This window comes from Papilio machaon, chromosome 24 (genome assembly GCF_912999745.1).
Source record: "Papilio machaon chromosome 24, ilPapMach1.1, whole genome shotgun sequence".
NCBI classification, from domain to species: Eukaryota; Metazoa; Arthropoda; class Insecta; order Lepidoptera; family Papilionidae; genus Papilio; species Papilio machaon.
The window spans coordinates 2,222,518-2,248,982 of NC_060009.1; the positions used below are offsets into that span (position 1 = coordinate 2,222,518).

Genomic DNA, 26,465 nt, shown 5'->3' on the forward strand with positions numbered 1-26,465 from the left:
GGATAGATGGATGCTTGTTTGTTTGAATCTCCGTAAGGGCTTAACGGATCTTGATGAAATTTAGCACAAATTTAGAACAAGACAACATCGAAGTATCCTCGCCTAATCCTACTCGTTAGTATCTTTCGATGAACGATTTAAATACTCTGAAAATAAATTAATAATAATAATAGTAATAAGAGAACTTCATAACGTTTATTAGTCTAAATTATATACAGCAGGATTGCAAATATTTAATTCTACCTAAAACGTCATTACATTTTTATACAAAGCTAAGCACTTTCAAATCGCAGTATCGTATTTACTATGAACAGTTGTTTTTTCAAATGCTTCCATCATCCGACACATTAATTCTTTAAGTTGTCCGGATAGCTGACCGACTGTTGTACACATCTGTTCCATAGTGCAATATAGAGACTTTTGCGTGTCTCGCGCTTTCGACAACTGAGAGTCAGATGATGAGATGTATTTAGGAGAAGTTTCAGCATCTCGAGCTGAAATAATAAAGGTCAGCACTGTATTAACAGTCAAAACATCAACGCACACATCCTAGATGGGTGAGTCTAGGCATTATGACTTTCCAAGAGTGGGCATTAACTCGTTAATCGTTAATTAACCGAAGTTAACATTTTGCTTAACGAATTAAGTTAACTTCAAAAAGTGTTAACGCTTTTGTTAACTTCGGCTTAACTACCGTTAATTTACTCCGTTAATCGATACATTAAAAATTTGACGTGCTGTCATTTTCTTTAAATAAGGCGCCACGCCACGCTCGTAAGTTCAGCTATCTTCGACGACTGTCAGCGAGTCGAATGGTGAACGAACGACTTGATAATGCATATATGTGAAGTTCACGTGCAAGTGTGATGCATCAGAGTGTCCGGGAAAGACGTGAACAACAGGACAAAATCAAAAGAAGGTTCGAAAACATTTTACTGCATTCATGCTTTTACACTTCGTCTAATACTTGTTACAAATACCACTAACTGACTTTAGCTTCAATTGCAATCAACATAATCAAGTGTGAAAAGCTCCTACTAATGTGTTAGAGAATGTATAGTGAAATTAATATAGTGAAACAAGTGTGGTCACAATAAGTGTAAAATTGTAAATTCAATTTACAAATGTGTGTGCTATTCGTGCATATTGTCAAGTCATCAAAAGATCTTCTTACTTGTATTACCTAAACCTTTACCTTTACGAAAATTGCTGAAAATGAAAATTCTGTTTGCGTATCAGTTTGTTATATTGTCGATGGAATATGTCTATGTTCACATAGAACGACTATTTTATATTTTCTAGTCACATGACTTCGTTGATTTTGTTGCACACCAGTTAATCCCAATATCGTTCATATAAAACCATGTTATTTGCTACATTCGTCTACAAAGAATTTGTAAATAGTTTGTCAGCTACCATTAATAATTATTCTCTATAAATTAAAAATTGTTATTCCTTACCTATACTTCTTTTTGTATCTTTTTGTATCCACGTTGTTCCGGAATCTGAAAATATTTGATAGTACAAATTAAAAATGTTATAGATTCTTTATTAATTTAAATAGAAAATAATACCGCCCTAAGTCAGCCGAGTAATTAAAATTACTTTGGCGGCCACTACAGATTTCCATTTGGCACGGTTCTGATTCTGGGATCATTTACTACTTCTACATTCGTTGATCATCATCTCAAAATCTCTATTCCCTTATCCCATCGGCGTATTAGGTTTTATTAACCTTAATGCTTGGGCTTAATTTTTACTTTTACGTTCATAACTAAACAATTATCTTTCGTATCTCAGACCAGTAGGCCTAGCATGAATATTTATTATAATCGTCATCGAGAAAACCCATGCAGACCTTTCAGGCGTAAAGTAAACCAAAAATCTCATATAAATTCTGTTAATTGAAGATTACGATACGAAGGCGTTTGTCACAAATTTTTGTGCTGGTCCCACTGACCACATTTATAAATGTATTATTTTGTACTAACCGTTACAAACTGATTCGTCGACAAAGGAACAAGACAAAGATCGTATCGGCGAACACATCTTGTTTTTCACTTTCGAACTATGCGAATGAGAGCAATTCGATTGTTGACATCGATTCGGCGCCGGGAAGTAAGACTTGTACGTACTAGAATCGCATTTTTTTCTACAGCTCGTACTTAAAGAGTTTGGAAATGACGAAGATTCCGGTGGCCAGTTCATAAGTATGGGTGGCGTTGATGAACGATCAAATCGCTTCACAGAACATTTAGATCGCATGTTAGCTGTTATATTGGACGGAGACGGTTGAGGCAGAATTATCTGGTTTGTCAAATGGTACATACTGGGGCATTCTGTTGACTCACATATCGGTAGATTGTTGGCCGGGCATTGAAAGTTTGTACACGCATATGGGGAATCTAATACTATTTCCTTCGGTTCTGAAGAATTGCAATCGGGGCAAGGACATGTGATTCTTATCAAACCTGCTTTGATATCTTGAATTTTTCCAGGTGTATAGTTTAAACACTTGTAGTGAGCCCATTTTTTACAAACACCCTTACACTGGACCCCTGTTTTGGTCGTTACACTGCGGAAGCATAATTTGCAAGGGTTTTTGACTTTTGAACATTTATTCATTCTCCTTTTCTTCCGGTATAAAAGTGACTCGAAAAAAATTCATTTTGGGCTAATTCCTTTGTTTTATCTACTTCATTTTCTGAAAGTATGAAAATTAAGGATTTGGTAGCCGAATTCAATTGATCCTGAAAAATTTATACTAAAAATTTAAGAAATCATTTTTTACTGTACTATTAAATTGACATGGCACAATATCAATGACGGATGTGTTGAAAGAAAGAATGCTGACTGGTTTGAGAATATTATGATAAAAACTCCTTAAAGTTCTTATAGTTTTCTTTCTTATTTTATTTGGAATCGAATTTTATATTCATATTCCAAGTGGCTCAATGGTTTTTGTGTTTGACTTTTTATTTTCCCTGTGGTCTATGAAAGAAGAAGACAGCTGTCACTGTCAAGCTGTCAATCGATGGTCAGACATCATTTGTTATTTAGACAAAATATTTTTAGGTTATTAAGTGAAATAAAGTAATTCAGAAATTCCTTAAAAATGCCGTTCATGAAAGGAAGAGCTCCCATTCGCCGTACTTTGAATTACCTTAATGCGGGAAAATTAGTATTCAAGGATAAGATAAGAATATTTTCTGTCGCTTACAATATTTACGGTCAAAACAATAATGGTGCGAAAGATTTCGTATTTTGGTATTTACCACAGATTCAGTACAAAAATCCCGACGTTCAAGTCGTTACTATGAAAAATCTTACACCTTCGCCATTTATTAAGTGCTATTTTGAAGATGGTAGACGAATTTTAGTCGACGTCGATAATAAATCTAAAGAGGATATTTTGGATCATCTGTTGAATACAGTTGGAAAGTCGAAGGAGGTTTTGGAGGCGGAGGCTACAGCTGCTGAGAAGAAGGATAATCCGGCTAATTTCGGTGTTGGTTGTGAAAGAGCTTGCATTTGTGAAATATATGGACAAGTACCGTGCCCTGGTGTTGTGCCTTTGCCAAAATCTATGAGAGGCAAATATTTGAACCAACGAGATTAGGCTTAAGTGGGTGTATTATTAAATTAAGATAAAAAGAAACCAAGTGTATAGAAATGAAAAGAAGTGAACAGTATGAAAAAGATATAGATTTAGTGAAATAATAATTCATGTGAATGTAAAATTCATGTTTGTAAATTTAATATTTACATAAAATATAGTATAAACAATATTGTTCCTTTTATTAGTGCAAAAATAATATCTTAAAACTTAAAAGGTAAAATTCCATAAACAATGAGCAAAAACTTCAATTAAAATTTTTTGTGGAAATTTTACCAACTAATAGACTGCTTCAGAGCTTACAAAACAACTTAATTTGGTATAAAGTTGTGGATTAAGGATCCAAGTTAAACACAAACACACTGAATTTCAACTAGTTTATTTAAAACACATGGCCCTGTACAGCTTTAGCCATCAAAGCCGCAGCAATATATTGCATATTGTTAAATGCATTAAAAGTCCTTGCATTCATATGCATAAATAACTGATCATCTATCTCCGCACCTCTGGGTAAAGTGTGGAAGAATATCCACTTGTTTACATTATTACATCTTTTTATGTCCTAGAAATTAAATACAGTAATCTATATATAGAAAAGAAAGTCATGTTAGTTACACTATTTATAACTCAAGAACGGCTGAATCGATTTGACTGAAAATTGGTGGGCAGGTAGCTTAGAACCAGGAAACGGACATAGGATAATTTTTACCCCGTTTCCTATTTTTTATTCCGCGCGGACGGAGTCGCGGGTAAAAGCTAGTTATATATATCTTTAACATTAACATAACAATTAGTAATCTTACTAATAATATAAATGCAAAAGTTTGTATGGATGGATGTTTATTTGAAGGTATCTCCGGAACGGCTCAAAAAATCTTGATGAAATTTGGCACAGATGTAAAACATAGTCTGGAAGAACACATAGGCTACTTATTAAGTTTTTTTTATTCCACGCACACGGAGTCGCAGGTGACAGCTAGTCTTATTTATATTTAAAAATCAATTTAAAACACGAGATGGGATTATGTTAGATTTTTAAGTTATTTTTTTTATGACAGAAGAGACACCAGTGGACATCTGCAACACCAGAATAACTGTAGATGCCTTGGAATTTTCATGAGTGACTTAAAAAAGTATGAAGAATCTACTAAAAGGATATAAAGGTTCATTCCTAAACAGCAGCAGATTTGATCGAGAGGGAATTTGTAAGAAAACATTCCTCCCTATCAATTCTACTTCACATGAGAAAGCTGGGGACTAAAGTTTATTCAGCAAAGACAGACTAAATTCCAAAAAGGGAGGGCTCTTCACACTTGGGTTTCTAGTACCATAGACAATGTTTTTTATGAACTAACCTCAACGCCAAACTTGAACTCCTTTATTTTATCTTCCTTGTTAGTGGCGGGACCGGCGATAACCACACAAGATTGGTGTAGTACATCATCCTTATGTTTACACTGCTTGACTACTGTTTGACTTTTTTTTGTCATATCTTCACTAGCTTTGTACAGAAGTGGACTGACTGGACATTTCTGTATAAGACGGAGGTTTTACAAAATTTACCTATTTATAATTTCTTCACTGTAAATTGCTTGTATTAACTACATATTTTTTAGTACGTACATGAATCGATTATTTATCTTGTGCACTTTGTAAAATATTTTTATAACCATTAAAAATAGCAACTTATTCAAATTTTTAAAACGCCTGTTTTAAAAATTTGAATAAGTTGCTATTGTTGTAATTCGATAACAAAATTTTAAAAGGCAACATGTAAAATGCAGATGAAGTTTTAAAGGCACTTTCATATTACATTTTGAGTCAATACATACATCGCAGCAACATTTGAACTTCAAGTTGGCCCCTAGCATCGGACACAGCAGAAGATAAGAGTTAAGTACAGGATGGGCCTTGCCGATATACGCGATATCAATACAGTTCATTGTGCCGTATTCCTCCTGCAAACATAAATTGTAAAAAATTTCGAACATTGTTAAAGTTTACATCATTTCTATTTCTCTACTTCATCCTACTCTCCAACACGCACTTTAGTTCTTTCAACGAATTTTTTAAAACTTAAGTGATATTGATTATATTTTAAAAGTACCTGTTAGAACTTAATAGCAATACCTCGAATAAAACTATTGGCATAGATAAATTATTATCTATATGAGGGAAAAAAGTACAGGCAAAATTTTACTACTTACTATGATAGTCATGATGGTAGCCAATGCTTGCAGGCTGGCGTGGGCGCGCGACCTGACGCACATTACTGGTACCGAAGACTGTTCGGCAAAGCGTCCCACACATCCATGTGTCGATGTCGACACAAATATTATATCACACATCATAGAGAACACTCTGTTGGTCATTTAAAACATTAATCTTACTTCTTACTAATATTATAAACTAGCTTTTACCCGCGACTCCGTCCGCGCGGAATAAAAAAATGCACACAAGATAAAAAGTTCCTATGTTCGTTTCCTAGTTCTAAGCTACCTGCCCATCAATTTTCAGCTAAATCAGTTCGACCGATCTTGAGTTATAAATAGTGTAACTAACACGACTTTCTTTTATATATATAAGATGCGAATTTTTACATGGATGGATGAAGGTTTTTTTGAAGGTATCTCCGAAACGGCTGAACAGATCTGATGAAATTTGGCACATACGTAGAAACTTGGTCTGATACATACATAAGCTACTTATTATTATTTTTTTAATTCCGCGCAGACGGGGTCGCAGTCAAGAGCTAGTTTACTATATTGTTTGTTTTATTTTAGTACAATTTCGTCGAATCTCTTATGTTTTAGAAAGAAGAAAATCTTTAAATTATACTATAGTTGGTTAATAAGAATGTTACTTGCTAAAATCAAGCCTCTAAATCAAATACTATCTTCACTGTTCGTGCCATTTTTGGGGAGGAACTTCTACGTTCACCAATAGTCTGGTAGTGTTTGATAAAAATTTTAATAGAACAAATTAAGATAAGTAACATGTACTTTCGATTTGTCTGCTCTAAAGTATATTATGCGGTATTACCTGCCGAGGTAATCGTATTCCCATACCAATTTATCCTTTATAGAGACGTCTGTTGCGCCCATAAGAGACGCGGCTTTTGACACTGCCAAATTAAGAGTTGGCTCATTGACCTCTTGTAGTAACATTACTTTGGCATTTTTCAATACGTTCTGTGCGTACAATAGATACTTTTTATATTTATTTCAGATACAGAAAAGAAATTTGATGGAACTTAATTGTAAAAAATGTCTCATTAATATTATGAATGCGAATGTTTAGATGGATGGATCTTTGTTTTTAGGCATCTGCAGATTTTGCAAAGATGTAGAACATATACTGAAAGAACACGTAGGGTACTAATATTTTTTTTTGTAAATGCCGAGTGTACGACAGATAGTATATAAAACAAAATAAGAAGTTAAATTACCAACGACCATTTTGTTTTTCATTCCAAACTATATTTGACTGAAAATTGTAAAGAATACTTGAAAGCTAAAATGATACCTAATGAAAAAAGTAGTCGCTACGTTTCCATCTATTTTGTTTAAACATCTGAGTATTATTTCCTTTTTTTGAAAGTAAACGACGTCAAAGTAATTCGTACCAGTTTTTTAAAATGTGTATCCCAAACAGAAAACTTCAGATTAATTGCGCTCGATATAATATCCTCCACCATTTCCGCTGTCCATTGCTTGAAGCATATTAAATGCATCGGATTATTACATCTAAAACAAACAGTACTTAATAAACGCGAGTACGGATGGCGGCAGGCCGTCAAAAATTAAGCCAAAACTAAGGTTTATATAAGCTTGTGTGGCCGATCCCACATGAGTGGGTAAAGGTCAGGGAGATGATGACTTAATAAACGCGACCAGAATTAAATGAATACATAAATAACAAAAGAAGTTATCAAATCAGTTTTCAGTCTTTTAAAAGGCTTAAAACATAAACAATGGCCCTAGCACGAATATATGTGACTTAGACTTCTTATCGTCATCGTCGACTGTGTTAAAATTAGTTCATGATTTTTGGTGTAGGTACTTTACGTTGAATCGATCCACTGAAGGTTGTAATAGCACGGACAAAGTAACATAGACATGAAAAACTTTACCCTTCTTATGAGTCAGTAAAATTACCGTGAGTTCCCACTGTCATATCACCTTTATTATATACATGTTTACCTTTTTTAATAGAATATAGTATAGATTTATGTTTTTCTATAAGTGATTTGGTAGTGGAAATTCTCGGTATCACCATCAAATAATATAGTATACTAACGGGGCACAAACGGTGTGACTTCTTGTGAACGACAAATTCGATGATAGACATTTTAAGCGATTCATTGTTATTTAATATAATATAGAAAATTAAGATTTTTATTGATATTTCGCATTGGTAATAATTTTGTACACTGATATTAAAAAATACATGACTTTTGCCCACTTTTGTCATATAGAAAGACAGGTATGTCATAATATTATCAGTCCTGTATTATTTTTAAATATTCTTTCAATATTTCAATAGATTAAAAAGTATGTGCAATAAGCCAGATCTTTATTACACACGGACAATTGTTTAAAATGTTGAAATGTGGGCGCCTGAAAAAATTATCTGAGTGAAATTTCACTACTTGTAAATTGCTATTTTTTGAGAGATTACTAGATTACCATCTTCTGGTGGATCCATTTAATCGTCGAAAAGTTATATTTTTTTATTTTAGCAGTAGGTATGTACATTCTTTGAAATCAAATAAATATAGATTAGAAACTGTTTATTAACAAAACAAAATAGTAGCAATTCAAATCATTCTTTAACAAATATACCACTGTTTAAAGCTTCTTGAATTTCACTGAATGTCTTGTTCTTTGTCTCTGGTATACAGAGTAAAATAAACACGGAGAAGAAAAGGCAATTTGCACTACAAAGCCAGAAGGTCGTTGCCGAACCAATAAGTGTTATCAGGCTTTCAAAATATCTGGCTAATAAGAACATTGTTAATGTAGAAAAAAACATGCAGATGCAAATTCCTATCATTCTCACAGATGTTTCTAGAAGCTCGGAGAATAATAGTAAATAGACTGATCCTATACCTGAAATAAAAAAAAACTTTTTAAATAAATTTACATATTTCTCAGGTCCGTAAGTTTATGTGCACAATAAATTATGCTTCTTGGTCAAAATAAAAATAGTTTTTTACCTGAATTGAAACATAATACTACAATTCCCAAAGAAACTAGTGGAACATAATTAATAAATCCAAATATAGAGTTAGCATTTATTTCCAACACTTTAAAGAATACGCCCAGCCCCATCTGAAAAAAAAAAATTCACTATTGGCACGTTGTTTGAGCTATTATAATGAAAAATGTTTTCAGTAATAAAAGCGAAATCTATCGACATTTACTCGTAGCAATAATAATACATTTGATTTTTTTTATCAAAAAAAAAATTATGTTGCAATTAGCTGTCGCTCGCGACTCCATCCGCGAGGAATTAAAAAGCAAAACTTTATTAGTAGCCTAATGTGTTCTTTCGGACTATGCTCTACATCTATACCAAATTTCATCAAGATTCGTTGAACCATCCGCCCATGCATCCATTCAAACATTCGCATTTATAACATTATTAAGATTTTCGCTTCGAAGTAATATATTCGCTTTATGATGAAAATTTCCTTACCATTCCTACAGCCATTCCTATTGAAGTGAAAACCAAAATAGGCTTTCTTCCAAATCTATCAATTACTAAACTGGAAAACAAACTACCAAACAATTGCAGTACTCCAACTATTACTGACGCTAAAGCTGGTTTCACACTTGTCTTTGTTGATTCCAATACAGTTTGCAAATAATATGACACAGTATTATAACCCATTAATTGTGTTCCTAAACCTATGATAATACCCAGAATAGTTCCTTTTATGAATAATTTATTTTTTAATATGGCCTCTCTATTTATTTCTATGTTCTTCTCCTTTCCATATTCATTAATTTCAATGAGCGCCAAGGTTTCCGAGTCACGGAAATATTTTAGTACATTAAATGCTTCAATATTCTGACCTGAAAATAAAATCACTACATATCATCTACACTTTTAATAAAACTAGCTATCGCATGCGACTCCGTCCACGCGGAATAAAGAAAAACGTAATAAGTATGTGCCTATGTGTTCTTCCAGACTATGTTCTACATCTGTGCCAAATTTCATCTACACCCGTTCTGCCGTTTCAGATATATATTCAAACAAACATCCATCAATCCATCTAAACATTCGCATTTATAATATGAGTAAGATTGGAGTTCCATATACTGTGGGTTTTCACTTTCGGAGACACTTGTATAAAAACACTTAAAAACCCTCATTCTATTTGCAAAAGATAACTCTATATGTCTTAACACAAGTATGTCAGTGGAACACGGTTACAAAAACTCACCTTTTGAATATAGAAAATGTGGACTTTCAGGTAAAAGTAATATCGGTATGAAAGTTAAAATCACAATACTTGTAAATGAGACATTCAAAACAAAATACGACACATAAGGTCCCAAACTTAGCGATATCAACATTCCTAATGAAGATAGAACTTGTGGTAGTGTTCCAAGAGAACCTCTTATTTCTTTCTGAAAATATATAATTTCAATGTAAAAGCGAACCTAACTGATTGGGGAACAATTTACTTTATACTTAAATTAAATAAAATCGAAGAATCTTTAAATAGTTCACTACTACAAAAAAACACAAAAATTCATACATATCTTCGAATTAACACTATTTCGATGGGGTAAAGTAAGAACTTGATGATTTTTACTTTTTTGTGTTAAGTTACCTCTTAGATTAGTTAACAACATTTACTAAACAAAATACACATTCACAGGTGTAATTTTTTTTCCTGAAGTAATAGACCCTATGTGGGCTATTTTCCTATATGGTTGAAACTTTGAGAGCCTCTCCTGAAAAGTTGTCAATTTGCACATCGGCCCTTATTCTTAGGAGCCATCAATTTGTTAAACAAACCAAAAAACAACTGATTGTACCCTATAACAATCAGTGGAAGAATACGTATCGAATGATATCTCGTTGAACTTATTACATAAGCGTTGAATACATTGTTCTCTTATCAGTCGGTTAAAAAACTGTAACCCTTTGAAAATACTTACGCTTGCTATTTCGGCTGAATAGGACGCAACACTGTTTAAAATTAAAACATCAGATATTCCATTTAAAATCCGTCCTATTATAATCATCCAATAACTGGTAGCGAAGACATAAATGAAACCAGATGTAATTCTTGGCAAATAAGCGAATACTAGCCACTGCTTCTTCCCGAATCGATTTACAATGAAACCCATTAAAATAGTCGCTGAAAAATTAACAATATAAAAAACTTGAGAGGTGTCAAGGGACACCCGGATGGAACGAAGTTCCTTTCTATCAATTAGTGAAGGAATTGTAATATTTTTTTTTTTTTTTTTAAGTCTCGACAACACTGTTCAATGCGAAATAGAAATGAAAATATCTGGCTTGCTTTCTATAAGAGAGAGAGATACAGACAGAGAAACATGTGACGCCGCATAGCTTACAATAGCTTACTATAGCAAAAAGTGTCGTGACAACTTTTCGTAAGAATTTTTTCCGTCTAGCCCCCTTTCACAACGCGCGATAAGGAACTTCGTTCCAAAACTATAACTGTGTTTCGATTGCAATGACACTTGTATTGATACATATCGTCATCTCTTACATTTCCTTTAAATAAAAAAGAGACAACAATATTTGTCAAAACAAATTCAACTGCTGTCAAAACAGTGATCTCTGTAAATGAAAAGGTTATATTGTTGTATTTTGTGCCTCTTTGATTTTCGCCATTTTGGCGCTGAATGTTTCGGTTGGTAGCGGTGGTGAGGATTCGAACTAATAATAAAGATAGAACTGTCAGGAAAATTAACAAGTGCGTTTAAGTCGGAGAGTTGCAAAAGCTGTTATTTCCAAGTCCTAGAGATAACTCAGTCGAAACCACATTAACAAATTATTTTTTAAACAGCCTTTCTCTGTGGAAGGATCAGCTGTTAGAGAACTCATGAAGAGAAAATCCTTCCTTGCTTGTACCGCCTTACGTATTTATTCCTTTGTTTTTCCTATTTGTACCCAAATATTAAATAAATAAATTACTTTTTATCACTTAATAGTTTTTTAAAGCAGAATGAGATGAGTAATATGTTTCTATACTAGTATTATGACAGTGGAAACCCAGGTCTAAGAAATACTAAATACTTACTGAATACTGACGCCAAGAACGATACTGACACAATCCAAGATATTTGATTGTTATCTAGTGACGTAGTGATCGGGTTTTCATTTGGATTCCTCAACTTTACTAATATCGGTGACGGCCATGTCAAACTCATGCCAAGTGTCAATAAACTCAAATTCACTAAAAATTACCCAGTAGTATTAAGAAATATAATAACTGGTAGCTATGTAGATATTAAAAAAGGTTAAATAATTTTTGCAAATTAATACAAGGAATAGGTAATTAAAAAAAGAAAACCGACTTACTGTACCACTGTTACTTGTTTACACTAAATAATTAACGATACCGTAAGCCTAGCACGAATAATTGTGACAAGCGCCATCATATCCTCTACGATAAAGTACAGCTCCTTTATCGGGCGTGAAGTTCACAAAAAATCTCATACTAATCTTACTAAATGGATGGATGTTTGTTTGAAGGTATCTCCAGAATGGCTCAGTGGTTTTTGAAGAGTTGGTTTTTGATGAAAAAAGATTTTTTTAATCCGCGCAGGCAACAGCTAGTTATGACATAATTGACGATGACGTTACGAAGGCATTTATCACAAATATTCATGCTAGACCCACAAGATAACTATGAAATGAACATAAACCAATTCATATCATAGTATACATATGTATGTATTATTGATATGCATTGGTATGTACTAGTATAGTATACATTTTTTGGAAATATAAAAAAAAGTTTTTTTTTACTCCTTCATAGTTTATGTATTCTTCATTATATCAGAGGTTGCCAACCTGTCTACGGTTACTATTATCAAGTTGGTTACCCCTGTAAAATTATACCCTGTTATCAACATAGTAATTCGCCTTTTTAATTTATAATAATAACTATGTTTCGATAAAAAAAGATATAACATACATACCTATTAATATAACTCCATATTGTCTAACATTAGCACGTGATATCTTAAAAAACATAATTAAATCTATACAATGAATGCTTATATCAAAATTCAATACCAATAAAAAAATTTATAAGAAAGAAAACACACTTCGACTGCATACGGTATGATTACTACTAACATTTTTTTACATGACAGTTACGAAAGTACCTTCTTTGTAACATTTTTAATGATTCCATCACGAATTTACGAATGTATGTACATAATACAAAATCTAAGATGTGTTAAAAAGTATTGTTTATTGAAGAAAGTAGTACTAATTGTTTTTAATAAAGAAAAACCTAACTTGTAACATACTTATGTCCTGGCTGTCGCCCGCGACTCCGTCCGCGCAGTTAAAAAAAACTTAATAGGGGTATGAAAAATAAATAGTAGCCTATTCTCAGACCTACTGAATACGCATATAAAAAATTCATAATGAGTTTTGGAGGATAAAAGGTAACTAGGTGTCGCCCGCGATTCCGTACGCGCGGTATTAAAAAAAAGGAAAAAGTAGACTATGTGTTCTTCCAGACTATGTTCTACAAATTTCATCGAGATCCGTTGAATTGTTTCAGAGATACCTTCAAACAAACATCCATCCATTCATAGAAACATTCTCATTTATATTATTAGTATGATTTACATTAGATTCAGATTAAAATGAAAAAAAAAAAAATTGTATTTAGATTGAATACGTACTGTAACTCCATGTAGGCATGTATTCAATACTTATGTATTGAATGCCAATAGAGAATATATAACTTAAAATGTCTAATATCATTTATAAACACTTTTTTCAAGAATTAAAAATTACATTATATTATTAGTTTACAATAGTTTTACTATAAATAAAGTCTTTGTAACTTTTTCTTAATTCGGCAACCACTGCAACTCTTTCTTTAAAATCTTCTGCATCTAATTATTTTCCAAATCTTTTTTTGTCATATCCCCTTCAAAGTATTCCTGTATTTCTCTAAAAGATTTCCCCTTAGTTTCAGGTACGCAGTAAAATATAAATATACAAGTAATCAAACAACATCCACTGAACAACCAGTATGTCACTGCTGGTCCTAAAACCATAGTAAGCGTTGAGAAATACTTGGTGGTTATAAACACAGATAATGTGTTGATTATTAAACTTATAGAAACGCCAAAAGCTCTCGCCGGTCCGTCGAATAATTCCGCTATCAGGAGCCAAATAAGAGATCCCATTCCTGAAATATAAGATTAAAATTAATTTAATGACTGCACACGTATTTATCATGTGTTCAGGTTTTGAAGTAAAAAAAATGCTTTATTAACAAAGTAGGTAAGATTTTAAAAAATGTTATTCCTTATTCTATAGCATTTAATATTTTCAACTATGATATACTAGCTGTTGCCCGTGATTACGTCCGCACGGGATTAAAAAAACGTAATTAGTAGCCTAAGTGTTCTTCCAGACTATCTACATCTATGCCAAATTTCGGCGAAATTCATGCAGCCGTTCTTGAGATACCTTCTAACAAACAACCACCCAAACATTCGCATCTATATCTATATATATAAAAGAAAGTCGTGTTAGTTACACTATTTATAACTCAAGAACGGCTGAATCGATTTGACTGAAAATTGGTGGGCATGTAGCTTAGAACCAGGAAACGGACATAGGATAATTTTTACCCCCTTTTCTATTTTTATTCCGCGCGGACGAAGTCGCGGGTAAAAGCTAGTATTATATAAAATACAGGGGTTATAGCTGTCTAGATGAACCTTGCAAAAGTCATGTGATACAAGTACTATGTATGCATATACTGTAACCTATAAAAACGAATAATAAATCTACAAATGATCCAATTAGACTTGACATTTACCTGCACTATAACAATATACAACGAGGATAAGTGATATTAAAGGTAAGTAATTCAAAAATCCTTGAACCCCGACATCCTCACTCAATTTAAAAAACACGCCCAATCCAATCTGAAAAAAAAAACATATTATAATGAAACGCACTACCTATTGAATTAAAAAAAAAAATGAAAATTGGACAACCAGGAGCGGAGTAACGAAGTAACAAAAACATACATTTAAATTGAGAACCTCCTCCTTTTTAAAGACGCTTAAAATTACTGGTATTTGTTATAACCAATCCAACTAACCGGCAGGTTTCTTTTAGATTTAAGATAGCAGTCGAATGACGGAAATCAAACCCGCGACCGTACCTCGGTACCACAGTAGTCCGCGATTTTAACTAATAGACTATTAATGATGCAGTAGAACTATTACCGTAGGTTTCCAAGACCAAAATCTCAATTTAAAACATATTGTTATCTCTGTCAAAGATAATAATACGGATGACGATAAGTTCATACAGAGATTTTAGTGTCAAAAACCCACGATTAGTCTAATAATCTATACTTACCAAGCCAATAAACATGCCGAGTAAAGAAGATATTAAGATCTGTTTCCTTTTGAACCTCTCCATCATAACAGTAGTACAGAAGCTCGCAAAAAGTTGTATAACACCTATAATAACTGATGCTATTTCTGGCTTTACCTTTGTCCTCGTCGATACAAGAATAGTTTGCAAATAAAACGATACAGCGTTAAAACCAACTAGCTGTGACCCAGCGCTTAAAATCATAGCTATAGCTAAACATTTTAAGAAAGCTTTATTCTTTAACAAGGCAATTTTATCAACTTTATTATCCGTCGATAACGCGTAACTTGCTATCTCTTCTTTTGCCAGTTGATCGTTACCGCGAAGAGCTTTTAATACGTTGTGTGCTTCATTTGTTTTACCTGGAAACAATTAATAGATGACTATCAATTTTATGTATGCACATCACTAACCTTTATATATGGACAGGCTATGAACAGTGGTATTTTGTGACTATTTGAATTTCGCCATTGTAGCGCTGACGGTTGCGGTTGGTAGCAGTGGTCGAACTGATATTCGAGATATATGTTATTTATTGTCAGGAACTTTAACAGGCACGTTTAAATGAGACCGAAACAATAGTTGTCGGTTCCAAACAACTGAGTTATTGTCAGTTGTGAGTCTGTATCTATATGTACTACCCGTAAAGTTCCCCTTTTTTAAGACCTGAATAAAATAATATTCTTATCTCTGCTTTTTTTAGTATAATAAGACGGATGACACAATTTGTTAAGACGTATCGGCTGTAGAAACTAAAAATATACGTGAAACTGTAATCGACGTTTGGATAATTGTTCATAGACAGGAACATCGTTAGGCTAAGCGTTCAATAACTTTAAAAGACCTGTATGACGGAATATATTCCTTAGTAACTCTTACCTTTTGAATACAAAAAGAATGGACTGTCAGGCAAAAACAGCAGCGGTATACCAGCAACTACGTTAATAATAGCAAAGACTGTATTAAATGTGGTAAACGATGTATATGGTCCCACCGATAATGTGACCACAATACCCAAAGATGAAAATATCTGTAGGAAGGTGCCGAGAGAACCTCGCATTTCTTTCTGTGGAAGGAAAATTTACTTTTCAATACGACTAGTAGCACTTCTTTCTTTGAACTTGCAGTCTTAACCTTGGTCATTGTGGCAGAGCCTTTTAAAGCAAGAACTACTGAAGTAAACTATTTTGAGTGCAACAATAAGAGTAGTGGCTGTCATTTAATAAACGTAGTCACGTAACAATGAGATAACCTCGTTTGCGTCTTTAAAAAAGATTTCGTTTGTTTTAATATAAAAATAACGTTAAAACTTACACTAGCAATTTCTGAAGAATAAATAGGCACAACTGTGAATATAAAAGAGTCAGTTACACCAATAAGTGCTCGACCCAAAATTAACATCCATACATCAGAAGCAAATATGTAGATAATGCTGACTATCATCTTTGGAATACATGCGAGTATCACGCAATACTTTCTGCCGATACAGTCTATTAACATGCCTAGAAGGACATTCGCTGAAAGTAAAAAAAAAAAACTTAGTATAAGTAAATAAACACTTTTATTTTTATATTAAAATGTGTTATAGTAGAAAAATGTAAGAAAAGCTAATTTTAAGAAGTAAAGAATTTTTTAAATTTATATATTTTTTTTTTGCTTGTACAAAACCTACTAAATGCAAATACATATGGTTAATATTTTGTTGAAGTTAATAGAAGTAAAGTCAGATTCACTGTTTATTTTTCCGAATTTTTAGATTTTTTTACAATCAATTGATCAATACGTGTTACTCACTAAACATAGTGCATAGAAATCCTATAGATACGATCCATGATCCCTCTTCCTCAGTAATTGTCCGATGTAAAGGTGTCTCCGTGGCATTGGTGAGTTTGACCAACATTGGCGAAGGCCATGCCACACTCATACCAGTTGTCAGCACGCTTAAGTTTACTGTAAAGATAAATTTATATAAACTAACTGTTGCTCATCTAATATATATCACTAACATTGAAATATCATATTGTTACGTGCTAGGGTTCGAAGGATTTGGAGAGAAAAACCTGCTGACTCTTACCTAGTCTTAAAGACTTTATTCAATTAACACTAGGTCCAACACAAAGCACTAGGTCCAATCACTAAGCACTAACGATGTCCTAGGTCGTAGCCAAGTAGCCGCATAGAGCCGACGACACGTACGAGGCGACTCGCATGGCGCCTTCCACCGTAGAGGGAGGAGAGAACCTAGGCGTACCACCAGTTACGGAGGGGGAGCTAAGAGCGGCGATGTGGCGCATGCGCACAAAAAACACCGCCCCCGGCCCCGACGGTATCCCCGGCCATGCCTGGGCCCTAGCATTAGGGCCGCTGGAACCGTGGATCCGGGCTCTGTTTCAGGCCTGTTTATAGCAGGGTCAGTTCCCGGGGGAGTGGAAAAAGGGTAAATTGATACTCCTCAGGAAGAACGGCCGCCCGGCTCACGAGTCATCGGCGTACCGACCCATCGTATTGCTGAATGAGGTAAGCAAGCTCTTTGAGCGTGTAATTGCTGCTCGCCTCATTCGTCACTTGGAGACGGTGGGGCCGGATCTCAGCGCCAATCAGTATGGCTTCCGCAGGGGCAGATCCACCATTGACGCAATAGCGCGGGTGAGGGCCCTTGCGGAGAGTGCGGTGTCCCGGGGGGAGGTGTTGCTGGCGGTGTCTCTTGACATTTCTAACGCCTTCAACACTCTGCCCTGGAGCTGCATTAGGGAGGCGCTGGGGTACCACGGTTTTCCTTTGTACCTCAGTAGGATCGTGGCGGCCTACCTCTCCGAGCGATCGATCGGTTACCCAACCAGCAGTGGCTGGTCGCAAAGGGTGATGATGTGCGGTGTTCCACAGGGTTTGGTCCTTGGGCCGCTCCTGTGGAACATCGGATACGACTGGGTGCTGCGCGGGTCCGTCCCTGGGGGTGTCAGCGTCGTGTGTTACGCCGACGATACCCTCGTGACGGCTCGGGGCAGCACTGACAGGGAAGCCCGTGGTAGGGCGACAGCCAGTGTGGCCCATGTGGTGGCCAGGATCCGAGGACTGGGCCTGGAGGCTGCCTTGAGTAAGTCTGAGGCCCTGTACTTTCATGGGCCTCGACGAGCACCTACTACTCAGTCCGAAGTGGTTGTGTGCGGAGTTTCCATCGGCGTCGGGTGCACGATGAAGTACCTGGGACTCGTCCTCGACAGCCGATGGAACTTCGAGGAGCACTTCCGGCGGTTGGCCCCCAAGCTTCTGGGTGCGGCTGGAGCCCTGAGTCGGCTCCTTCCAAACCTGGGCGGTCCGGGTTTGAGATGTCGCCGCTTGTACATAGGAGTGGTGCGGTCCATGGCGCTCTACGGAGCACCTATCTGGGCGGAAACTCTGACCGCCCGGACTCGGGCCCTACTGCGTGCACCGCAGAGGGTCATGGCGGTCAGAGTGATACGCGGGTATCGCACGATCTCGTGCAAAGCAGCCTGTGAGCTGGCGGGGATTCCACCCTGGGACCTGGACGCTGAGGTGCTCTCGGGTGCCTACTGGCGGAGGGCGGAGGCCCGACTTCGGGGGGAACACCCTTCGCCAGCTCAGGAGAGTGCATGGCGGCGGGCGGCGGAGGCCGAACTCATCGCTGAGTGGCGAGAGCGGCTGCTGACGCCGTCTGCTGGCCATCGCACCGTCGAGGCGGTCCGGCCTGTTCTTGAGCTCTGGGCGGGTCGGAAGCACGGGGCTCTTTCGTTCCGTCTTGTGCAGGTCCTCTCAGGGCACGGATGCTTCGGGAGGTATCTGTGCCGGATTGCGCGACGACAGCCTAGTGCGAAGTGCCATGAGTGCGGCCATGCGGAAGATACGGCCCAACACACTTTTGAGTCGTGCGTGCACTGGTCGACCCAGCGGGCTGCACTCGTGGCAGTGGTAGGGACGGACCTCTCCTTGCCCGCAGTCGTTAATGCGATGGTTAGCAGCGAGAGGTCGTGGAACGCTGTCGCCTCCTTCTGTGAGGAGGTGATGGAGCTGAAGGAGGCGGCAGAGCAGCAGCGGGAGGAGGACGCATTCGCGGACCCTGTTCGTCGCCGAAGAGCAGGGGGCAGGCGGCGTGCACACGACCGCCGTCTGCCCCCCTAGTGGTAGGGCTCCGGGCGATAGAACCTACCATCGCCACCTATCAATGAGATGGGAGACGCACCTCGATGTTCCGGGTGCGTCTCACTGTAAGGTGGAGGGACTCCTCGTCCCAAAATAAGACGAATCCGCCTTGGCGGACGGCGCTGGCTGGGTTGCGGACGATTGCGCAAGTGTTCCCGCGACCCAGTCACTAGGCGACGTGAAGAGCATCGTTGGGTTTTAGTGGGTATTCGGTCACATCCCATCTCGTGGCTGGCGAGTCCCACATACCCTCCTGGAAACGGGAGGGATCCGCAAACGCATTTCCCAACATGGTCGTAGCCAAGTAGAAGGTTTCCCTTGTATCGCTGGTTGTCGCTTCGAAGTCGCCTCGAAGATAGCTCAAACTGAACTGACTCGCTCGCCTCCCTGCGGCTATTTATATAGGCCGAGTCGAGCCCCAGACCATTCCAAAAGACGCGAACGTCATCGACCGGTTTGGACGATTCCGGAAAGATGACTGATTTCTCACGCTCGAGCGCCGCGGTTTTCGAGATACTTCCAGTTTTATAATTTCACAACAGTACCTCTAACGCCATCTAGTGTTGAGTAAAGGGTTTCACGTGATTTTGTACGTTCGTAACAATATAAAATACTCGTGTTACAGTTTTCGTCACCGTACTCCTCCGAAACGGCTTCACCGATTCCCATGAAATTTTGTGAGCATATTCAGTGAGAATCGGCCAACATCTATTTTTCATTTTTTTTTAACTGCGCGCGGACGGAGTCGCGTGCGACAGCTAGTAACTTATGCAATATTGATTTTAAACTAAGTACCTATGTACTGTTTGAAGTCGAAAGAAGAAATTATTACTGTGTGTGATTAGAATCCTCTGGAAACATGCTTCCAGAAATTAGGTAAAAGTCGAAGGAATAATGTAAAAACAGACAAACAAGGATTTCGACGTTCTTTTATTTATCAAATCGAATTAAAATAGGTAGGGTCAGTATAACAGATATTTTCATACTGTTATTTGTTGTGCAAAAATGATGGGTTGTTGCACTAAGGAATTTTAATATTATTTATTTAATGTAACTTTAGGTACACATACAGGAAAAATGTTACATTAGTTTTTCTTTTATATAAAATTACAATATTACACACAAATATATAAACAATTTAGCAGATTCATTATACTACATACAACAAAAAAAAACTAATAAAATATGTATATTATTTCTAAAACAATAGACGACATTATTCCCAATTGAAATTTTTAAGGATCAAGACGGAACAGTTAAATGATATACATAAGTTCTTATTCCTTAGATATTTATAAACTGACTGGAAATGAAAGCTGCAACGCAGTACGAAGATAGGCTAAAGTGGTCCTAAACTAGTTTTTAATTAAAACTAGCTTTTACCCGCGACTTCGTCCGCGCGGAATTAAAAAAAATGCACACAAGATAAAAAAGTTCCTATGTCCGTCTCCTAGTTCTAAGCTACCTCCCCATCAATTTTCAACTAAATCAGTTCGACCGATCTTGAGTTATAAATAGTGTAACTAACACGACTTTCTTTTATATATATAGATGTACGTAGGGCAAACTAACTCTTTGACGTTCTCTCGTTTGACGAAAATAGAAACACATTTAAATTATAAGACGCCATGGCGGTTAAAATGTTTATGTCAATAAAAATAAAAATTAAAACTACCAAAATTATTATGAAATCATTTTTTATTATTTATTTCAAACAAAATACAAAATATACCATATTAAAAATAGTTCTAAACGTTCTAAAAGAAGCTAAACCGGTTCTACTTCGATACTATAAATGTACCTTGCTAATCGTGTTTTACAAAGATTTTAGGTAATGATTGAATCTTACTAACATAATAAATGCAAATGTTTGGATGGATCTAGTTGAAATTCGGCATGGATGTAGAACGTAGTCTGGAAGAACACAAAAGCTACTAATCAAGGTTTTATTTAATGCCACGAGGAAGGTGTCGCGGCCGACAGCTAATCTATAAATGTTAATAAAATTTGAGTGTCTGTGCGTAATATCGAAAAAAAAATCTTATTTCGTACACGTGATGTATTTGCGTTGATGAAAACTGAAAATCATAAATTGTTAAAATTGTTGTCTATCTATGTATATGTTTGTCCACAAGGCCTCGTTTGTTCCGGGTATTCGCTGAACGACTGGACTGATTTTGGCGGGACTTTGAGATGCACGCGGTCTTATTAAAGGCTTTTTTTTTAATTCTGCACTGACGAAGTCACGGGCAACCGCTAGTAGTTAATACATTTAATATCTTCTTAAATTTGTTCTTTCTCGTTGTATAGATGTCTATTAACATGAATCATTTTATTTAAAATAGTTAGTTCATTGAAAATATTTGACTTAATTAGATAACTTTAGTGTGAGAAAATCGACTTTATCTCTCATTAAATTCAAATAACACTGCGAAACAACGCTAATTTTAGATTATTTACATATTTTGAAAATAAATGATAAAATTATATGATTGTTTTGTATTTTAAATCATGGAATCATTGAATTTAAGCAGGTAGCTACTTATTTTAAAAACAATTAAGTATTTTTTCATTAAAAACTTATTTAAACTTGTGGTCGCCTGCTACTTCGTCAACGCCGAAATAAAAACAAAAATAAATTAAATAATTTTTACCAATGTTACTTCTCCACACCTTAGCTACCTTCCAGTAAAAGTCCCATCAAAATCGGTCCACCGTTTCGGAGATTACCCGGAATTGCGGACAGACAGAGACAGACAAAATTGGTTTTTCGTTTTATTTGTAACGACGTAGTAACACCAAAAAATCATATGAGCAAAGTATAATATTTATGAACTGTATAGATTAGTTTTACTACTATTGTAATACACAACTTCAACAATGCACAAGTTGGATGTTAGGCACATCCTTTGTGATATAATAGCAGTTAAATTGTAGTCAAAGCAATTGAACGGTATCTATTATGTAAGAAAGGAAAACTTAAGCACTCGTGAATCGTTATTGCTTGTAGCCTATATAATTGATAATTGTACATTTATCATTGTAATTTAAATCGCTAGCTCGCGTTTTTTAGCCGACTTCAAAAAGAAGGAGGTTATCAATTCGACTGTTTTTTTTTTTTTATGTGTGTTACCGCGAAACTCCGCCCCTGGCCTGACATTATTTTGTTTCTTTTTAGTGCATTTTGTTTGAAATTGTTTTTTTATGTTACTTTTGAGTGCATTTTGTTTGAAATTGGTTTTTTTAGGTTACTTTTGAGTGCATTTTGTTTTCTTTAAAACAATCTAATACATATATAAAATTCTCGTGTCACAGTTTTCGTTGCCATACTCCTCCGAAACGGCTTGACCGATTCTCATGAAATTTTGTGAGCATATTCAGTAGGTCTGAGAATCGGTCAACATCTATTTTTCATACCCCCCACCATTTTTTAACTGCGCGCGGACGGAGACGCGGGCGACAGCTAGTTGCATTATAGAATCCGATTTGAAACAAAGATTGAAATATTTTATTTGTTTTTTTTTTTAATTTTAATTTGGCAAACGAGCAAGCGTCTCTTGGAGCTGTGAAAAAAAACAAACTTCTAAACTAACATAATCGAAAGATACAGCCGTTTATGCCACAAATTTTCGACACTCGCAAAGACAAAACCTACAAGATACTTCCCGTGAACTTAGAATCTTGAAATTTGGTACGATGCAACGTCTTATAGCACAGATAAAGGAAACCGCGAATACCCTAAACTTTTTGTTACATCAGCTAAAAAAATATATTTAATAATTTTAAGCTTACTACCCCTTCTGAGGTACGGAACACTCGGTACGGTTTTGTTTAGGGATAATGCTAATTCTCGAAGTTATAAATCCTTAATTTTCATCTCCCGGCGCCTTGCATTGATACTTTGAGTCATCATAACTATATTTAATTCCTTTTGTTTTTAAGTTTTCATTTTTCGAACTTTTTAAATTTCTTTTGTGGGCACTGTGTGTCTTCGCGTGTCCTCAAAAGACCTTGAGTAAACATATGCATAATACACACGGAAGGCGTAAGTTAGGAAGTTACATTTACATTTGAGGAATTACGAATGACTGCCTTATTTGAAATGATTGAATTATAGTTTTCCATATGAAGAAGTCAAAAGGAAACATGTTTAAATCCTGATTAGCTTCTTAGGCGTAAATTATAATTAATACGCACTTTATTGAAAGTGAAATTGCATTTTATTCATTATGAGTTTTCCATCTTACAAAATATTTAAATACCTAACTTTAGGTTCTTAGAGAAGCAAAGGTTAAATATGATGTTCTTATAAAAATTTAAGTCTGAAGTCGCTCAGAAAGTTTATTAAATATAAAAATTTATCACATTTAATTCATATATAAAAAAAATTAACATACCGAAAATCACAACTGCATATTGTCGTAAAACGCCCGGTTCCGCGGAAAACAAAAATTTCTGAGAAAACACCATTTTTGTTACATCACATATAAAACCTTTTTACACATAAATAAAATATCAACTAAAACATCTTATTTTTTTTAATTTACACTTGACCAGCCAGTGCGCAATTTTTAACGAGCGACACTTCTGCACGCATCAAACGTTATTCAACATTGCAACAGACTCAGCTACGGCCCTTTCACTACTATGAGTTCCGAATAAAAACGTCCGAATAAAAACATATTGTTATCTCAGTTATTTCAAGGAGAATGAGCTGGATGACATGTTTTTATACGACTGTTTTGTTGACACCCTATATTATTTACTAGTACCTACTGCGTTACGTCAATCATTCTTCCACCAAATTATGTCGTAATTTATTGAATGGAGTAAAGATTTAGTATTTGATGTTCAAGGACAACATATTATTTTAATGATTACACACACCATTCAATACACAACTTTTAAATTTTTATAAAAAAAAAACTAGTCCTTGCTCGCGACTAAGTTACCGTGGAATTAAAAAAGGCAATGTTATTGCCGCACATTTAAGCGACTTTCCATTAAAAGTAAAATAGCCTAGTAGGCCCCGCCATTTCGAAAATTACTGGGAACATACTTGATCTTTTTTTCCTAAAATTAAAAAAATGAAAGCGGGATTTCATTCAAAGTAACGCAAATTACTCATCATGGATACGAAATACGATTTATTAAGACTATCAATTTTTTTTTAAAGTACCGATGTTGTCGCTTTTATTTATACAATTAATTAAATTAACTAAAAATTTTATATTCTGTACAATAGTATTAGCATTACTTATAATCAAAAAACTTTTTTTGTCTGTCTGTCTGGCCGCAAGTCCGCGTTTGTTCTGGGTAATCTCCGAAATGGCTTGACCGATTTTCATGGGACTTTTACTGGAAGGTAGCTAATGCATGCTGGAACGGGAATATATTTTTTAGTTCCATGCTGACGAAGTCACGAGCAATAGTTGTTAAATTATAAATATGAAACAAACATAATTGTATTAATTTAGTTGTGCTTAATATGTGTCAAAAAGTTACAAGATATGTTGACTTTTTTTGACGGCCATTTTTTTTTGTTTCATGCACTTGTTATTTGACTTTTCCTCAACCTTCGAGATGAAGTGTTTGTTTTGGATAACCTCAAAAAAACTTTAAAAACCTTTGCACGTACAACGAGTTATATTACCTAAATTAAAATAATTCCTATAGTTTTTTTTTAACAAACATATTTTCATTTGAAATATAATGTATATTAAATTCTGATAATATCCGTTATATCTATATTTTATTTGTTACTTTTGAAGAATCGCGTGTGACATGTAGAAGTTTACGTATGAGTTTGGGTACACCGGTAGTGGTGGGCCTAGAAAGAGATACATGGATTACATGAAAAATTACAATATTAAGAAGTGACAGAGATGACGGTAGACAGTTTGAAATAGAGGACAGAACCTAGTGCAGCGACCCTACGTAAGTGTGACAAGGACGGGTCAATGATGACTTTTCCTACGTGTATAATTTTATCTTTGACGACATTTCTAGTTTTCGATGATTTTATTAAATGGTTTTAGCAATGATAATCAATAATGGTACATCAAAAACTATCCAAAAAATCAATTATCCTACAAATGTTTAATGAACCTAATAAGTACGTTGTCAGATACGCTTACTTTTATGATTCCAACCAGATGCCAACGCATAAAAGCCCAAGAACGATTCAGAAATAATAGAGCAACAGACTAAGGTTTTTTTTTGTATTATAAGGTAAAACGAGTGAGCGGCCTGTAGACATCCGGAATTGCAGATGCGTTGCTTTCTTTTAATCGACGGAAGAGGAGACACACTTAATGTAAAATGTTTCATAGTAATTATGTATGTCAGTGACATATTCAACACTTGGTTTAATCTAAGATTAAATGTTATTAACTGATAATATGTAATATTGAGATTCTTTTACATTTGAACAATCTATATATCTATACATATTAATAAAATTAGAATGTCTGTATGTAATATCGAAAATAAAACATATTTCGTTCACATATTGCGTAGTTGATAACGAAAAACAAATTAATAAAGTTTATGTTTGTCTGTCTGTTTGAATGTCTGTCCACAAGCTTTTGTTCCAGGTATTCTCCGAAATGGCTGGACCGATTTTGATGGAACTTGGTCGGGAAGGTTGAGATCTGATGCACGCGGGTATATTATAGTTATATACTACTTTTTTAATATTCCGCGCTAACGAAGTCGCGGGCGACCGCTAGTCTATATTATAATCCATAGATACTAAAAGCCAATAATTATATCCTTGAGATTTCGTCAACGTAGTAAGTAAACTATGAAGAAATGATTTATCTTGCGTTTATCACAATACTCGTATAGCAGACATAATATACACAAGATAGAATTCTGGGCACTCAAAAAAACCTTTCTCTTAACAGAAATAAAAAATCAAGTATGTTGAATCGTTGGTGTAATTTAAATATATGCGTCTTCATGTACGCTTTCTTGTCCTACATACCTACGGTTTAATTTCGCGGTCTTTACATCTCCTTCCCGCCATCATTCGGTCAAAAGTTATCTT

The 26,465-nt window shown here is 35.5% G+C and overlaps 4 protein-coding genes and 1 long non-coding RNA gene across 6 annotated transcripts; 1 reads left to right on the forward strand and 4 right to left on the reverse strand.

Annotated features, from left to right (window-relative positions):
• Positions 1-260: 260 nt before the first annotated feature.
• On the reverse strand, positions 261-2,723 carry LOC106709330. The gene is made up of 3 exons (XM_014501117.2): positions 1,992-2,723; positions 1,461-1,505; positions 261-494 (listed from the first exon to the last, which is right to left on the reverse strand). The coding sequence occupies exons 1-3, from the start codon at positions 2,623-2,625 to the stop codon at positions 283-285; spliced, it is 891 nt and encodes a 296-aa protein (XP_014356603.2). The 5' UTR covers positions 2,626-2,723; the 3' UTR covers positions 261-282.
• Positions 2,724-3,015: 292 nt separating this feature from the next.
• On the forward strand, positions 3,016-3,682 carry LOC106707531 (probable 28S ribosomal protein S25, mitochondrial). Its single transcript, XM_014501119.2, has one exon. It carries the CDS (start codon positions 3,116-3,118, stop codon positions 3,617-3,619), a length of 504 nt encoding a protein of 167 aa, XP_014356605.2. The 5' UTR covers positions 3,016-3,115; the 3' UTR covers positions 3,620-3,682.
• Positions 3,683-3,926: 244 nt separating this feature from the next.
• LOC106709327 (ornithine carbamoyltransferase-like) lies at positions 3,927-7,404 on the reverse strand. The gene is made up of 6 exons (XM_045684067.1): positions 7,242-7,404; positions 6,659-6,807; positions 5,824-5,977; positions 5,449-5,574; positions 4,972-5,148; positions 3,927-4,178 (listed from the first exon to the last, which is right to left on the reverse strand). The coding sequence occupies exons 1-6, from the start codon at positions 7,347-7,349 to the stop codon at positions 3,999-4,001; spliced, it is 894 nt and encodes a 297-aa protein (XP_045540023.1). The 5' UTR covers positions 7,350-7,404; the 3' UTR covers positions 3,927-3,998.
• Positions 7,405-10,007: 2,603 nt separating this feature from the next.
• Positions 10,008-12,061, reverse strand: LOC106707617. Its single transcript, XR_006756479.1, has 3 exons — positions 11,910-12,061; positions 10,795-10,997; positions 10,008-10,257 (listed from the first exon to the last, which is right to left on the reverse strand). It is a non-coding gene; the product is annotated as an uncharacterized LOC106707617 (long non-coding RNA).
• Positions 12,062-13,715: 1,654 nt separating this feature from the next.
• On the reverse strand, positions 13,716-23,936 carry LOC106707373 (facilitated trehalose transporter Tret1). 2 transcript variants are annotated; one of them, XM_045684065.1, is made up of 7 exons: positions 23,812-23,936; positions 17,051-17,206; positions 16,571-16,773; positions 16,136-16,322; positions 15,239-15,618; positions 14,688-14,796; positions 13,716-14,048 (listed from the first exon to the last, which is right to left on the reverse strand). In XM_045684065.1, exons 1-7 carry the CDS (start codon positions 23,882-23,884, stop codon positions 13,750-13,752), a joined length of 1,407 nt encoding a protein of 468 aa, XP_045540021.1. In that variant the 5' UTR covers positions 23,885-23,936; the 3' UTR covers positions 13,716-13,749. The 2 variants fall into 2 exon arrangements, with proteins under 2 accessions (XP_045540021.1, XP_014356601.2); XM_014501115.2 differs by lacking the exon at positions 23,812-23,936 and adding an exon at positions 17,331-17,584.
• Between the last annotated feature and the right edge of the window lie 2,529 nt (positions 23,937-26,465).

Bases quoted from the DNA above. Each gene is read 5' to 3' on its own strand.
- LOC106709330 (XM_014501117.2), bottom strand. From the start codon at position 2,625: ATGAATAAATGTTCAAAAGTCAAAAACCCTTGCAAATTATGCTTCCGC. The intron at 1,506-1,991 runs GTTAGTACAAAA...AAATATTTTCAG, and splicing joins CGACGAATCAGTTTGTAACG to ATTCCGGAACAACGTGGATA. The intron at 495-1,460 runs GTAAGGAATAAC...TTATTATTTCAG, and splicing joins AGATACAAAAAGAAGTATAG to CTCGAGATGCTGAAACTTCT.
- LOC106707531 (XM_014501119.2), top strand. From the start codon at position 3,116: ATGCCGTTCATGAAAGGAAGAGCTCCCATTCGCCGTACTTTGAATTAC.
- LOC106709327 (XM_045684067.1), bottom strand. From the start codon at position 7,349: ATGCATTTAATATGCTTCAAGCAATGGACAGCGGAAATGGTGGAGGAT. The intron at 5,978-6,658 runs GTAATACCGCAT...AATGACCAACAG, and splicing joins GAATACGATTACCTCGGCAG to AGTGTTCTCTATGATGTGTG. The intron at 4,179-4,971 runs GTTAGTTCATAA...TTTAATTTCTAG, and splicing joins AGTTCAAGTTTGGCGTTGAG to GACATAAAAAGATGTAATAA.
- LOC106707373 (XM_045684065.1), bottom strand. From the start codon at position 23,884: ATGGTGTTTTCTCAGAAATTTTTGTTTTCCGCGGAACCGGGCGTTTTA. The intron at 16,323-16,570 runs GTAAGTTTTAAC...TTCCTTCCACAG, and splicing joins ATTCTTCAGAAATTGCTAGT to AAAGAAATGCGAGGTTCTCT. The intron at 15,619-16,135 runs GTAAGAGTTACT...AATTGTTTCCAG, and splicing joins ATTCTTTTTGTATTCAAAAG to GTAAAACAAATGAAGCACAC.